This window comes from Canis lupus, chromosome 11, assembly GCF_003254725.2.
Source record: "Canis lupus dingo isolate Sandy chromosome 11, ASM325472v2, whole genome shotgun sequence".
NCBI classification, from domain to species: Eukaryota; Metazoa; Chordata; class Mammalia; order Carnivora; family Canidae; genus Canis; species Canis lupus.
Genome location: NC_064253.1, coordinates 53740928 through 53757142, shown reverse-complemented (window position 1 = coordinate 53757142; position 16215 = coordinate 53740928). Strand labels below are relative to the sequence as shown.

The 16215-nt window shown below is 47.8% G+C and overlaps 1 protein-coding gene across 2 annotated transcripts in view; it reads left to right on the top strand.

The window, feature by feature from the left end:
• SHB (SH2 domain containing adaptor protein B) overlaps nucleotides 1-16215 on the top strand; it is a 139387-nt gene that overhangs the window by 35179 nt on the left and 87993 nt on the right. For both annotated transcript variants that reach the window (XM_025431957.3, XM_025431956.3), the window contains exon 2: nucleotides 15422-15542. In XM_025431957.3, the coding sequence (XP_025287742.1) occupies nucleotides 15422-15542 (121 nt within the window). The remainder of the gene's footprint in view (nucleotides 1-15421; nucleotides 15543-16215) is intronic.

The window sequence follows — 16215 nt, the reverse complement described above, 5'->3', positions numbered from 1 at the left end:
GTATGTGAAAGCACACAGTCAAGTGCCTGGCACATAATAGGTTCTTTATTCATTGTCAGCATCACCTCTGTAAGCCTCTTGCCAGTTCTAATCCTCTAAAATGCACAGGCTCTTGGAGGGGCTAGTCTGAGGTTCTTAGGACCCTTGTCTCCAGGAGTCATCCCTGTGAGTCATGTTGGCTTCAGCATGGCTCCACAGAGAGATATGTGAAGAAAGAAAACTGGTGGAGGGTTGGGATGTCTTGTGGCAGCTGTGCTATCAGCAAGGGGCTAGGCCTCCCAGATCACTTGATTAACACAGCAGCAGTGGATCAAAGTTTGCTCTTGAAATTGATAAGTCTGGGATTCAGTTCAAGATACCTTTGCCTCCCTTTAAGGATAGAACGTTTCCGGTAGCGGGTGATTTATGACATTCCATTCGGAAGGTAATTTTACCATGTGAACTAATAAATTAGGGCCAGTTTGTGCGTGATTCATGAGGCTGCTGTCAAGCACTGTGTTGGTGTTTCATAGAGACCAGTCCTCAGTGGTGGTCTAGAATGTACCTTTGGAGTGAGTGAGGAGAGAGGAGGGGGAGCAGGAAAAGCCAGCATCCTTAAGCCATAGATGCACATCAACCTAAAGGAGGCCTTGGCTTTTCAAAATAATGTTGGAAGGACTGAAATGCCCATGTATCCAGGGCTTTCCCTCAAAGCGTAGTAACCTCTACTGCAATTAGAAAAATGGAAAGTTACTTTTAGGGAGTTAGGGAGTTTTTTGTAAAGTTACATTCATTCCTTAAAGGATTGTGCTTTATTCTCCATTTCCTTTTTACTATTTATTGTTATTTTTCTTTCCTTTCAAAAATGTCATTGAGGACAGACCGTAGTTGGGTTTCTTTTAGTGTTGTGATCCTGTGTCTTTCCCCCTGCTTTTTTGGTAATTATAGTGGCCTGTGAAATCCAAAATTCTGGCCCCAGGGGTCACTCTACCCTTCCCATCTTTTTTTTTTTTTTTTTTTTTTTTTTAACCCTTCCCATCTTACAGATGGGGAAACTACGGTCCTGACAGGGAGTGTGACTTAGCCAGTGATGCCCAGGTGGAGAGAAGAAGGGATTAGAGTTTGGGCCTCAAGTTCCCCATGGAAACTTCTGGATATTGAAAGACCATTAGGATCAACAGCATAACTTGTGGGGCCCACCAGGGCATAATAATAATTATTAATAATAATTTCAAGGTGGCAACAGATCATGGAACCAAGAGCAGAGCCCCCATAGGACTGCAGAGGCCATGTGCCTCTGTTGCTGGCCCTGGGCACCACCATAAATGTCAAACTCCTGAAGTACTGGCATGTCCAGATAAGAACCTGTTGTACTAAGCCCCACAAATAGAGAGTTTTGGACTGGGTCTTTGAAACTCCCTGAAATCCCCTCTTGGAGCATCTGTCCTCTGCTCTCCCCCACCCTCCCCGTGGAAGCTTGAGGTCAAAGCAAAAAGCCCTGTGGAGGGGATTATAGAGGTGAGGCCTCGCATAAACCTACAGGAAGGAGGCAAGGCAGGCAGTGTTTATCTGGGCTTTCTCTGTGGTTGCGCCTGCCAGTGTTTGCTCTGGTAACTCCGTATCCCCAGAGAGAGGTGTTGTGGCTCACTGAGGCCTGGCAGGTCTGGGGCTACCTGTCACAGGGTTAGGTGGGGCGGGTGTTCTCTCCCAGAGCAGCAAGCTGGGGAAGAAGAGCCTGGGCCAGGCAGATGACTGGATTGGTGTGAGTGACCAGGGTCCACAGCGCCCTGGCTGTCAGTGAGGGTACTGGCTGGACTTTGCTCAGTGGGTTATTTTTGCTTAAGGCAGACTGTGGCCCCTCTCTTTCTATGCCCACTGGCCGTGACCTCACAACACATCTGGGAAAAGCAAAATCAAGGTCCATTCTGTGCTGGAGCACGTGGGAATGTGGGCATTCATGTGCATGCAGGCCTAGGTGCAAGTGCACATGCTAGGCATGTATGTATACGTTCACTTCCGAATACTTCAGTGATGCTTATTACTTTTACTATATGCGTGGTTCTAAGCGTTTGACAAATACTGGAACAATTCTCATAGTGACCTCATAAGGGAAATCTTAGTATTATTCAAACTTTATCAATGAGGGAAACTAAGGACAGAGAGGTCAAGTAAGTCACATGGCTTGCCTCAGGTCATACAAGCCAGGAAGTGGCTAAGCCAAGAAGTATACAAGTGCTTAGGTAAAAATGTGCTTGTTTATAGTGCCCTACCGTGAGAGACTCCTTACGTGCATGGACACTGGGCTTCCCAGCAGAGAGAAATGGCCCAACAGACTGTCCCTGGATTCATTAACTCACTGACTCATCCAGCATTTGCTTGTACCCCTTTATGCTGTGAATAGACATGGCGGGGGGCGGTGGTGGAGATGAACAGAACCAATCAGACCGCCCTGGTGTTGAAAGCTTCAGGCGCTGTGGCAGCATTGTGGGGTTTTCAGGGCAAAGGCCACAGTGGTCTGAAATCATCACATGTTTACAAATTAGGCATCTCTGTGTAGGATACAGCAAGGGGGTTGGTACCATGGAGGCAAGGCTTTTGAGGCCATAGTGTGACTGTGGAACAGTGTTCCCTGAGCCTGAAAGCTCAGTGGTCCTGTGTGTCTACTAGTCCATTCCCTGGGTTAGAGGGCTTGATCAGAGAAGCCTTGTGGACCAGCAGGTGACAGGGAGGGAGGGAGCCAGTGTGCACAGCCATGGGCGCTGTGCTTTACTTAATTTCCTTCCAGTCCTTTTTCTAGGCACAGAAACACATTTCTCATTCTTACCCCTCCCCCTTTTTTAGTGTTACATTTTAAAAAAATGGAATCCTCCTAAAAGTACTCTTTTGAAGGGCACCTGGGTGGCTCTGACTCTTGATTTTGAGTCAGGTCATTATCTCAGGGTCATGAGATTGAGCTCCCATGGGGAGCTCTTAGCTCCGCACTTAGCACAGAGTCAGTTTGGGATTCTCTCTCCCTCTGCCCCTCCCCCCACTCCAGGTGTACTCTCAGTAAATAAAGTAAGTAAAATCTTTTTTTAAAAAAGGTACTCTTTTGAAACCTGATTTTTGTCAATTGCTGAGATGCCAAAAAGCATTTTTTTAATCCATAAAGATTCCATAACCTCTTTTCTTGCTGCACAGTGGATATCCTCAGGTAACTCACCTGGATGAGTATTACTCATGGGTATTACTAGGTCGGAGTTTTCTCTCTTCTGCACTTCTGGTTGTGCCTTGAGCCAGAGATGTCTGAAAAAGGAGGAAATTCATTTAAAAAAAAAAAAAGATTTTATTTATTCATGAGAGACATAGAGGCAGAGGGAGAAGGAGGCTCCATGCAGGGAGCCCAATGTGGGACTCGAACCCGGAACTCCAGGATCACGCCCTGGGCCCAAGGGAGGTGCTCAGCCACTGAGCCACCCAGGCATCCCTGGGAGATTCCTTTTTTAGATTGTTAGGAAAGGTGTCCACGGAGGCCACTTGCTTCTCTGTCCAAAGGGTCGTAAGCCGGCATGGGTTGCCAACATCCCCGGCTGTGGGGTGAGAAGGGGGATGCTGTAATGCTTTGATGCAACACTAGCCAGTCTTGAGCTGTGGCCTGTCCACACACAGGCTCACTGTGGTGCCGTCTGCCCCGCAATGCCCTCTCAGATACTCATATGGTACATCAGCCTGCTCATTGGGACCATAGCTCTGGGCTCTCCCTGAACCTGCCATGCCACTATTTGGTCCCTCAAAATTGGTTTTGTCCAGATGCTTCTTCAGGGAGCTTCCTGCTTGATCCTCTGGCCCGGGAGAAAATGACCGATAGTACTTCATCTAGGGAGGCTCCCTGCACTGGGGAAGGTGGCTTCTGGGGATGGCCTGATTCCTAGATTCTGTACAGTCCCCATTGCATTTGCAAAGCCATTATCTGCTGGAAATCCCAGGAAGGGGATGAGACAGGGAGATCCTTCTTCCCATTTCACAGATGGGAAACTGAATTTCAGAGGAGACCAGTGAGCTGGGCAAGTCCAGGGCACAGGAGCCCAGGTTGATCTGACTGGCTCTCCTATTACTTCACTTAGGTAAACTTGCCAGGTGGGACTTGTGAGTTCACCTCTCTCTCTCTCTCTCTCCCTCTCTCTGAGGCCCTTCCCAGCCCTAGGCAGCTGATGCTGTCAGGCCCCATAGAGTCCCTCCTGCCCCACCAGTCTGACCTTCTACAGCTGGCTTGAACCCAGATCTGCCCCAGGGCTTCATGCAGTAAGTACCTGGGATGGCAATAGCCACCCTTCCTGAATGAACACATGAGAGAGGCCAAGGGCAGGGACCCACAACCAAACTTCAGTGGTGATTCCAGGAGTTAGCTGCTGTCTGCCCCCCACGCCCCCCCCAGCTCCTTTGCCCTTGGTAAAGTAATTTCTCATGGGTGCATTGTGCATGATTTCCCAGTTTCCCTGTTGGATGAAGGTTGCTCTCCTTGGTACCTGGTTTGATTACCCAACTTTTCTACTGCCTTCCCTTCCCTGGCTCGTTTCCACACCACTCATAAGTTTTAAGCCCCAAATAAAGGGCTTACACCTGAATCCTGGCTTCCATGCCTGTGTCTGGGGGAACTCAAACTAAAGTATATGTGGTTGGTGGCATCTCAAAGATGAGAATAGCATCCTTTCCATATTTTCCAGTGCCTCTAACCCTTGCCAACAGTGTGCCAGCCATTGTGTTATCCTTTGGTCCATTGACTCAGTTTCCTCCTACCTCAGGAGGAAGATGTTCTCCCAGTGAAGATGGGTGAACTCCGTCTCAGAAAAGGTGGGAAACATGCCCAGAGCCCTACAGCTGGTGAGAAGCCAGGAAGCCCTGAAGCTCTGACCTCTGAAACCAGTACCACTCCTAACATCCCTGCCTACCCTGGCTCCTACCCAGCACACCTTGTAGAGCCCCACTGCATGCTGGAGCTGACTATAGTATAGAGGGAACCAGCTCCAGAACCTGCCTCTAGGTTTGGTGAAGCAGACAGGTGTCCACATAGCTGCAATTCAGGACAGGGTGCGAAGGGACCTCACCCGTGCACTTATTATTCCTCTGCCTGCCACATGCTGGCTGAGTTGCTCCTGCCCTTTCCAGGGAAGGGAACTGATTAACATTCCACTCCCTCAGAAGACTGGAAGCTCTGTGAGGCAGGGGAACAGGCCTGCCTTTGCTCCTTGCCGCATCCCAGCTCAGAGCCCATTACCTGGCATGTTGTGAGGATGGGATGCACATGGCTGAATAAGCCACTGACACTGTTACAGACAGGTGTGTTGTTACAAAGCTCTGTCCCCGGTAATTCCCCTTGTACATTGGAAAGTGCTGAGTACATATGAGAAGTGCTTTGGAGTTCAGGGACAGTTTCTTAGCCTAGAGGTCTGCACGTGAGAAAGAGTTAATTGAAGCTTGGTTGCTTGAGGACTTGAGAAGATGGCACCATTTAAAAAAAGTGAATCACTGTTTATTGAGTACCCACCATTAAGCGGAATATAATTGGGAACCCTCAAATGCGGTGGTGGTAATTATGGCCGATGCTGCGTGTCCTCAATAAAAAGGCAGTAACTCTTGGGGGAGGGCAGCTGTTTAGTGCTGCTTATGTTTCAAAGATGCTCCAACCTGCTTTGCTGTTAGAAACGTGAATGCATCATCCTAGTGGGACTCATTCAAAGAACAGTGCTCCTTCACTTGGTTTGGATCCTGGGCTACTGTCACCAATCACATGGGCTGTATCTGGTTGGAGCCCCTTCTCCCCTTAAGGTCATCTCTGGGCACAGAAATCACATGGGTTGGAGAGACCCCATCACCCAGGCACTCTTGCTCATCTCCATGGCCTGCATGGAGAGGCCTGGCTTTTAAAGGTACCATAGCCCTCAACAAGGCCTTTGGCTTCTAGGCTCCGCTGTTTTGTTTTACATACTTTTCCTGTGAGAACACTGGAGAAGTTGTTCTTATTGTACAGAGTCTTCTATTACCGTGAGAAAGCCTCACGGGCATTCCCAATCCTTTCTTGGGAAGGGAGCGGCAGAAGGGCCGGGCCTGCCAGGAGAAGAAAAATGACTTGAGTTCAGTTGTTCAAAACCCATTTTGGAAGCAGGCAGGCTGTATATGTGTGTGTGTGTGTGTGTATTATAATATATATATATATTATATATAATATATATATATATATATATATATATATATATATAACCAAATGACAGGTTCTCCTGTGATTGGGATTTGCTGGGAGTTCGGTTTTGTCACCCCAATGACTCATTATCTTTCTGGATATCCAGACAACCTCCACAAGCCCCATCCCCACTCTAGGCCTCAGTTGCTTCCCCCTGTAAGACGAAGGAATCCATCAGGCCAGATGATGGGTTGAGGTGATGATGGTCACACCTGACATGTCTTGAGTGCTTGCTGTGTGCTGGGCCCTTTCTAAGTACATCACTTAGTATTGGTTCATTTTGACAAGACAGCTGAGGCACAGAGTGGTTTAAAGGCCTTTTGGGGCCATCCTGTGTCTCTGCTCCAAGTGATAATTCTCCTACCCTTCCAGCCCTGAGTGTCCTACAAAGAAGAAAAGCCTGATCTTGATCTTACCCTTCTTCTTTTTTTTTTTTTTTTAATTTAAGATTTTATTTTAAAATCTTAGAGTACAAGCCAAAGTCACATGCTTAACCAGCTGAGCCAGCCAGCCTCCCTGATCTTACCCTTCTTGATTCAGGGCTGGTCTGAGAGCATTTTCTATGCAGTGACCCCAAACCCACGGGAGGAACACTTAGCCCACTTGAGCAAGAAGTTTTCAAGAAAGGACTGTCTGGGAAGCTGAATGGAAGTTGATGGGTTTGTTGGAGGGCTGAGGAGTGCTGAGCCAAAACCCTGGGAGTGAATGATATGGGTGGCGGTCCTCATTAAGACACAGTAAGGGGCTTTTCCTGAGGGCAAGGGGAGCGATTGTGCAAATTTACAATCTTAGGAATGATTTTTTAAATTAATTTATTTTTAAAAAGATTTTATTAATTTATTCACAAGAGACAGAGAGAGATAGAGACCTAGGAAGAGAGAGGAGAAGCAGGCTTCATGCAGGGAGCCCGATCAATCCCAGGACTCCAGGATCACGGCCCTAGCTGAAAGCAGATGCTCAACCACTGAGCCACCCAGGCATTCCTGATTTATTTCTTATTTTTTAAAGATTTTATATATTTATTCATGAGAGACAGAGAGGCAGAGACACAGGCAGAGGGAGAAGCAGGCTCCATGCAGGAAGCCTGATGTGGGACTCGATCCCGGTGCCCCGGGAGCACACACTGGGCTGAGGGCAGGCTCTAAACCACTGAGCCACCCAGGCTGCCCTGATTTATTTTTTTAAATAATTTCTATACCTAACATGGGGCAGGACTCCAAGATCAAGAGTCCTATGTTCTTCTGGCTGAGCCAGCCAGGTGCCCCATGTTAGGAATGATTTTAAGAGAAAAATTAGATAGCCATATAGGTACTTGAGAAACAGCGTGGACCTGGGTGTTAGAAAACATTGAATTACCTGTTTCTGGCATTGACCTTTGCCACCCGCCCACCCAGGGCCTCTTTCTCTCCAGTGAATTCATGCTTTTCAGACTGTAGGCAGTGTGACACATGTTGGGACTCCATGTGAGATTTCCTTTACACAATTACACACATAAAAGTTTGAAACCTACTGGACTACATTATCTCCCAGGGCTCTTTTGCTCTGACATCATGACTGTAGACCCATGTGCTTCTGTCCTCAGGAGGGATGCACTGAATTCTGGCTCTAGCTTAGCTGAGATCAATTAAGAAATTCTAGGACTGAGCTATTTTTGAGTTCAAAATAAAACCTTCTACTGCTTGAGAGATGTTTAGAAGCTAGTCCCTACCACTTAACAGCAAGCTTCTGAAGTAAACAGGGCTGGGCTGGGTTCCACTCCAGCAGCCTCCCACCCAGGACCCAGAGCCTTCTCCACAGAGTTAAATGGAGAGAGGGTAAGGTGTGTGTGTGTGTGTGTGTGTGTGTGTGTGTGTGTGTGTGAGAGAGAGAGAGAGAGAGACTGTGTGAGGGAGGGAAGGAGAGGGGCTGAGCAAGCAGGGCCTAAGAGGAGCTGACAGAGGCTGTAATTTGAAATGCGTTTTTCCTAACAAGTTGAAGCCTGTAGGTGTCTAGGCAAGCGGCTGTGGCCGTGGGAGGGGCAGGACTGGAAAGACCAGTGGAGACCACTTGAAACACCCCTTGCCTCCTGACATAGACGGGGGGGGGGGGGGGGGGGGGGGGGGGGGGGGGGCAGGTAACTGGCTGATCTTTAAAGAAGCATACACAATAGAGCACCCAAGGTCTTAGCAAAGAAATGAATGGTACCTGCCAGGGGAAGACTATCCCAAATAGCTGAATTATGAAGTCATGAACTCCCCACCACAGGAAGCACTTGACCTCCATGCATGAAAGACAGAGTTTAGAACTTTGAGGTACTTTGCATGGCTGAATCAGACCTCAGAAGAAGGAGAGGAAATCAGTCCTAGGTCAGTGTGGAAAAGCGCCCTCCCCCTCAACCCCACCATCTGATTTCCAGGAGTTGTGCTGAATACATGAATGTAGCTAATTAAATCTTCCCCAGATTAATTTCCTTACCACGTCAGAAATGATTTATTGGTATGCTTGTAAGGAGAATTGGTCTATGATGGTCAAAACCAGGAACAGGGAGAGGCAAGCAGGTGGTGCTTGCTCGTATTTCCACTTAGGGCACTCCCACAAGCACGTGTGTGTTACAGCCTGGTTCTCTGGACTACTCGGAGCCCTGGAGCACACTGTTGTCTCCCAGCACACAGGTAGGGTAGCCCTGAGGATCCCAAGAAGTTCTCTTCTTCTTAGGTGCACCTGACTAGAAGGTACACTTTTCCCAAAGCGTAAAAGGGGAGTAAAGGTTTGCTCACAAGCATTTTTCTTTTTGTGGTTGAGCGCAGTGACAACTATTGACATGATTTAAATGCAGCCAGTTTCCTCTGTCACCACTGGGACTTCTTCTCGGGTCTTTTGTTTTGTCTTCTTTACTAAATTTCCGCGTCTTGTGGGCAGAGCCTCTCCTCAGTCCTTAGCTCCATTCTGGGCACCCAGCAGGTGCCACCGTAGCCTTTTCTTTATAAACTGTTAACACATTTGCAAATCATCTGAGCATTTGCTCCTCACAGCATTCATGTGAAACTGAGATGGCAGACAGTCTGTTCCATTGCACAGGTTAATTGGGTAAATTGCTGAAACTGAGACATAAAGCAGGTTGCCCAGAGTTACCTGAGTTTAGATGTCTTTTCTCACTGAGCTTGCTTCTATATAGTTTCTGGGTCTCTACAGAACATCTACATCCACTGGACAGCCTACTGGTCTTTTAAAGTACTCTCCAAACCCCCAGAACCCTGTTTCTTTAGTTATCTCTCTGTTGGCATGGCAACAGAGCCTCCATCATGGGGACAATATGCCCCCAGGGCCTGTGTCATGGTGGATCTCAAAGGAGGACCAGGACTCCAATCTAGTCCCCTAATGGGGGACAGAGGAACGGGGCCTTCTGGCTACTGCCACCTCATGCCCTGCATGCTGTCTGATCACCTTCAAGGAGCCCTCTCGGCCTCCAGAGTGAGAGAAAGGGCCAGGTTGCCTTGAGTGCTGTGTGACTGTAAGCCCTAGCAGATCACTTCAGGCAGCTCTTTCCCGTGCCCCCACACTCCCCACACAAATGGCAGGCCAGTCACACACCACAGTGTATTTTCAGTGGGGCAAATGATGTGTATTGAATCATGATAGAGTCAGCACCCACAGCCCCTATAAGGCATAGAGAGCACATCTTGTCTTAGCTGTTCTTGGGGGGCTTGGTCTTAACATAGTGTTCCTGACCTTTCTGAAATGTGCCCTCACTTTGCAGGCATACATAAACGTGGTGGAGAGAGCCACAACTTCGTCAGATTTCTGAAGAGATCTGGGTGCCCCAAACTGTTAAGAAAAATAATATAAGGTCTTAATGGCAAATTGATGAGGAAATGGTCTATCTGGAACCATGTAGAGCATTCCCAGGTGTGTTCGTATGCAGTTTGCTTTGGGGTAGAGCAGAAGTCATGGGCCTGCAAAGGACCTAGGACCTCATAGGGTGCTGCCCCTCACTTCCCTGGGAGAGGAAAACAGCACATCATGGGGGAGACTTACCTTGCCTCATCCAACAGGTGGTTGGGGCAGCTCGATGCTGCCAGTTCCCACAAGCAGCAGAGCACTTGGAAGTGACCCTGTGGCCCAGAGGATATACCCGTGGGTAGTGGGAACAGTGCAGGTCACCCATTCCTGGAAACTGGCGACTATTCCTCTGCTCTTGTCATCTTTTTTTTCTTTTTAGCAAGGTTGGAGTGATTTTATAAGGGATGCTCCTTGCATTTCAGCAGTGACTGCTCTCCACCATCCTATCAGCCCTTCCTGGGCCTGTGTGATCTTTCTGGAGAGTTTGCTGAGAGCCAGGGAGACCTGGCCCAAAGGGGTCTGTGCCTCGAACAGAGAGCCTCACACATCCTCATGGCCAAGACTATCATCAGGCCTGGGCTCCCCTCCTGAGGTGGGGCAGGGTAGGGCAGGGCAGGGTTTTTCCTGGTAACCCTCTCCCCCCTGCCCAGGCTGTGTTGCTTAATGTGGGGCCAGCCCTCAGAATTGCACAGGGAATGCCATTACCTCCACGTCTTAGATTCTGGAGATGGACCAAGGCATGTTGGGTCATCTCTCACTCCACTTAATCCCCAGGGAAGAAAGCAAGCAAAAGCTGCATTTAACATCAACTTCTTGCTTCAGTTTAGTGAACACAGCAGAGAAATACCTGGGGAAAGTGAAATTCCAGAGTGGTATCTGGAGGTTTAGCTGTAGATTGGTGGGGGAGGGTGCTGGCTCTCACTTAAAGCTTCTCAAACTTTCCTGGTAAGAATGATCTGGGTTACTTATTAAATAATACAGATTATTGGGGCTCAGAATCTGTTTTTTTAACAAGCATTCCAGGCCATTCCTATCTTCAGGCAAGTTTGGGAAACAGTTTATCTACTGCACCAAAAATAGCCAATGAAGAGGCTTAACTTTTTTAGAAGTTATGTTTTGCATGTAATACATTAATAAATTTTCCTTATTTGAAAAATGTGTTAACATTACATACAAGTCTCCTTTGATTTCCTCTAACCACCCGGTCTCAGTCCTTCCCTCCTCATTCCAGAGGAGATATCTGCTTAAAGTTTATATCTTCCTAGGGACGTCTGCCTGGCTCACTGAATTGGTAGAGCATGCAACTCTTGATCCCTTGGGGTTTTGAGCTCAAGCCCCATGTTGAATGTAAAGATGACTTTAAGAAAGAAAACCTTTAAAAAATTTTTTTAAAAATAAAGTTTATGTGTCCCTAGACCTTTTCTTTGCATTAAATAAAGGTTTCTGTTTTATTTTTCATAAATATGTATCATGTTGTGTTTATCATTACACAGCCTGCTTTCTTTCCATTTAAAGCTGTGTCATGGAGATCTATGTGAGTGCCTATAGAGCAACTGCTTTTTTTTTTTTTAATCTGCTGCATATTTCATAGTGTAGAGCTAGCATGGTTTATTTAGCAATTCCCCTATTGATGGATATAGCAGGTGCTTACAGTTTCTTATTATTATGTGCTCCAGTGAGCATTCTTGCCTGTCACCTTGTGCACATTTGGGAATAAATACTGAGCAGTGAAATTGCTGGGTCAAGTTATGTGCATTTTTTGATTTTCATGGGTTTTGCCAAAAGCTGTCCTTTAGAGTGACTCTGCCAATTTACCTTTCTATTGAGAGCATGTGGTGAGGACCTGGTTCTCCCCACACGTGCAGCTGTCTCACAAAAGTGTATGGCCATGTGTGGTCAAGTGGCAACACCCATCTTCCTCAAGTGCTTCCCTTTGGGCGTGAACAGGAAGACGACTTCCTATCACAAAGCTAAATTCCCGAGATAAAAACACCCAGGCCCCATATTACTGGGAGGGACCAGTTTCATAGAGCAGTATGTGCAAACCAGAAAGGAGGCATGTGGAGCCAACTCCCCAGTCTGCAGCTAGCTCACAGAGCCTTGTCAGAAAGGCAGCAAACATGGTGGCATTCTAGAACCCTCTGGGCTGCCATGGGCCATTACAAAACAAGAGTTTGGAGCAGGTATCTCAAGGACCCCCAGTTTCACGGCTTTATAAGCTGACCAGGCTGACCCAAGGTGTCCAGTTTTGTTTGAAAGCAAGAAAAGCCTTGCCTAGGGTTTAGCCATAACTCTTCCTTTTTCAGAAATGGACCAGCACACCTATCCCAGGAAGCCAAAAAAGCAAACATGACCCACTAGTTTGATGGGCTTTAACAGCCTGCTTTTACTGCTGCCCAGTTCCATAGTGGAGGTGGTGAGATCAGTGGCCTGGGACCCATCTCAGCCCTGTGCCTGTCCTGTGGGACCATGAGCAGGCCACATGAAAGGGTCTGATGCCTATGGGTCTTTGCCAATCCAAGTTCGAAATCAAGGAAAGCTTCTCTTGCGCCCATGCCCACGTGGCCTGACCCTCAGAGAAGTCCTGACTGGCTTCCTTTTGGTTGAATTGTTCAATTAGATTTTAGGGCATTTTAAAGCAAAGCAGAGTGAGCCCCAGCAGGAATCTAAGCCCTTATCTGGGGAAACTCATTCCCTTTCTTTTAACTCAGAAAATCAGCAGCCTTCATTCCAGCCCCCTGCCAGCCCCCCTGACTTGCAGTGAGTCCTGGGCAGCTTGGACAGCAGTCACATTGCTTGTGGATGGGGCCTGTGGCAAGTCAGTCAGCGCTCTGGTTAACTGCCTGCTCAAGTCTCTAGCACCTGGTTAAACTTTTACTCTAAAAACCAGGACATGATTTTGCGAAAGGTCAAACAGCTCAATGAGTGTTTGCCAAGTTTCAGGTTGCTCAAACCTCAAATTCCCTCCCCTTTACCAACCTCACTTTGAAGTTGAAAAGCAAATTGATTAAATATACATTTTAGGAACCTTCCGATTTGCTTCTTAAACTAACAGAATTGTAAACTTTTTTTTTTAATGGAAGGATTTTCAACTGTCAGCAGGTATAACTGGAACCATATGTCAGCAGGGACCAGGGGCTTTTCCTGGTTTTAGGATTTGTAAATTCTTATTGAAACGGAAGTAAGCAAGGCAGGCAGCTGGGGGCCCCCTTGACAACCTGAGCTCAGACCTCGTTTTAATTAGAAAATACAGATAGTGTCTGCTGAACCGAAGGCCTCCCAGAGCTCCTGTCCCAGGGCGAACAAAGATTTGGTTTATATCCTGCAAGCCTTCCCTCTTTGCAAATTACAGAGCACTTCCGAGAGGAGCTGGAATGTTGATTTCTAGATTATGGATACTGCAGCCTACTCCCTCCTCTGTCCTCTTCCTCAGCTAATCCTCCCCCCCCAAATAATTTGCTTTTCTTGGGGAAATATTTGCTCCCTTCCTAGTGCAGATGGAGGATGTTCATGTTGGAAAGAGACAGTAAGGAAGGCCAGGATGAGAAATGAGAATAGATGGCATCTCCAGTGGGCTTGTCATTTTCTCCATTTGGACTTCTAGTCCCTTGAACTCTGAGACACAAAACCTAGATCAGATCAGCCTCTGAGCTGTTCTGTTTGACAGTGGTTCACGTGTATAATTTTCTCCCTAATGTATTCTGCAAATGGTAGAGTAGAAATATCAAATGAAAGACATTGCCAGACCCAGTGCTCCCCCACCCCCATTTTTCCCCTGCCTGGTGTCATTTGAGCTCAGTGAGTCTCAAAAAGGCCGTGATCACGATGTCAGCATCTGGAAGTGTCCCCGCTGGGACTCTCAGCCTGACCCACAGCCATGATGAAGCAGTGGTAGGACAGTGGCAGCGGAGGGTCACACATGCTCAGATGGCAGGCACTCCAGCCCTGGATCATTCACTGATAAGCTTGCTCTTGTTCAGGGAGCATTGGCTGCTGTGTGCCATGCCTCCCATCAGCCCCCCTACCCCCACCCCCAGCCACACTCCAGTGACAGGGCTGCTGCTGCAGTCCCTCTGCGGGCATCACATTCCTGGCAGCTGAAGGTCACTCGCTCACCCTGCCAGGGCCACTGCCATAAGCTGCCATTTACCAGGAAGACAAAGGGGGATTTTCTCTTCCCCTGGGTTTAAAGGCCCCTTAAATGCCTTACATTCCAGGAGTTGGGAGAGAGAGACGGCTCCTGTGGTTTCTAATTAAACCCACAATTTAAATAACAATTCATGTAACCCTAAGGGTTGAGAGAAATGCTAACCTATCCCCTCCCCAGAGGGGTAGCTGGGTGGCCCTGGCCAGGAGGCTGAGGACTTGTCCTTTGCCAGATGTGACCAAAGGGGCAAAGAACTCAACAGAGGTCACAGTGAATTTGCGGTAGAGCTAAGGTGCTGTGACAGGGAACGGGTTTGATAGGTTCCTGTTCTTTCCCCACTAGGTAGTGTGCCCCTCACGAAGCTTAAGAAGTAAGAAATGGGAGGAAAAAACTTCCATGTTTACTCTTAGTCCAAGAATGTTTACCCTCCTCCAGGGAACTTGGTCTCTGAAATGTTCAAATCTCAGATTCTGGCCCACTCCTAGGACTCCCCTTCCTGCCCCGACAGCCTACCCTGAGGTGACCCTGTTGGTTTGTGGTAGAAATTTGCTGTCTTCTTAAATAAAGGGACAAATGAGGAGGCCAGGAGAGTGCCCCTAGGAGGCAGGGGCTCTGGCTGACAGTCTTGGTCAAGCCCTTTTTCTCTCTGGATCTTAGCCCATCCTTCCCTGAGCTGCTTTTGTGTTTTCGTTGGGTTCTGCCTGGGGCCATGGTCATGTTTGCAGTGCGTTGATCTCACCAAATTGTTGTCTGATTACCCAAGGCATGCTCATGTTCCAGATTCAGGGCAGATGGAACGCTGAACGTAATTATCTCTAGACAAGCACTTCTAGGCCTCAGCCAGCACCAGGAGCCTGTCAGCATCTCTAAGCTCTCTGCTATCTCATTTCCAATTTTCCTCCATTTCCATTCCATTCCATTGAGCAACTCACATTCCCCAAGGGCATCCTCCTGGTTCTTGGCTTTGTGCTACTCTACCCAGATACCCTTCTATTCCCACGGGGCTGTGTCTGGAGCAGCCAGGCTGCATGCACAGGCTCAGAGGCAAGGAGCACTGCCAGTATGGGTCTTTTTGTTACCTACAAGAATTGGAACTCCCAGAGGACAGGCACCAGCTCAGTTTCCTGTCTCCAACTCCCCACCTCCTTGCCGGTATGATGTGGGTACCATTTATGTTTGTTAGAGCAAAGTCTGGCTGTGAATAAGTGAAACAGAAAGCCAGAGGTGGACTCACACTCCTGCCATCTTGCTCCTTACAGGTGACCATTGCTGATGACTATTCTGATCCCTTTGATGCAAAGAATGATCTCAAGAGCAAAGCAGGAAAGGGAGAGAGTGCTGGCTACATGGAGCCCTACGAGGCCCAGAGGATCATGACAGGTAAGCAGAGCTGCTGGCATAGGACTTGCCACTCAGCAGGGAGGCAGAGGGGACACCCCCTGGGTGGTCCCCAGCCATCCACGACAGAAGAAGGTTTGCGCTTTCAATGTGTGGTGGTTGGAGGGCAGTGCTGTGTTGAATCTTCACTGCACTTCACCAGCTCACGTTTCCTTTACATTAGGAAGTACCTGGCAGGGCGCAGTGAGAGGCCACATACAGGGTACCAAGTACCATTAATCAAGTTAACCCCCTGAAATACATGGGGAATTTCTACTGAAGAAAAATACAGGGCAGCCTAGGTGGCTCAGCGGTTTAGCGCCGCCTTCAGCCCAGGGTGTGACCCTGGAGACCCTGCATGGAGCCTGCTTCTCCCTCTGCCTGTGCCTGTGCCTCTGTCTCTCGTGAATAAATAAGTAAAATCTTAAAAAGAAAGAAAGAGAGAGAGAGAAAAGAAAAGAAAAAAGAAAAGAAATGAAATGAAAAGAAAAGAAAAAGAAAAGAAAAGAAAAGAAAAGAAAAGAAAAAAAAGAAAAGAAAAGAAAAGAAAAGAAAAAAGTAAAATACAGCATTTGAGATAGAAAACTTACCTGGAGCTTCCTAGCAGCCAGGGCAATAAAAGAAGCATACTCTGTCACCTTGCTTTCAGTACCTACTAGAGGGAGGTGGGTTAGAT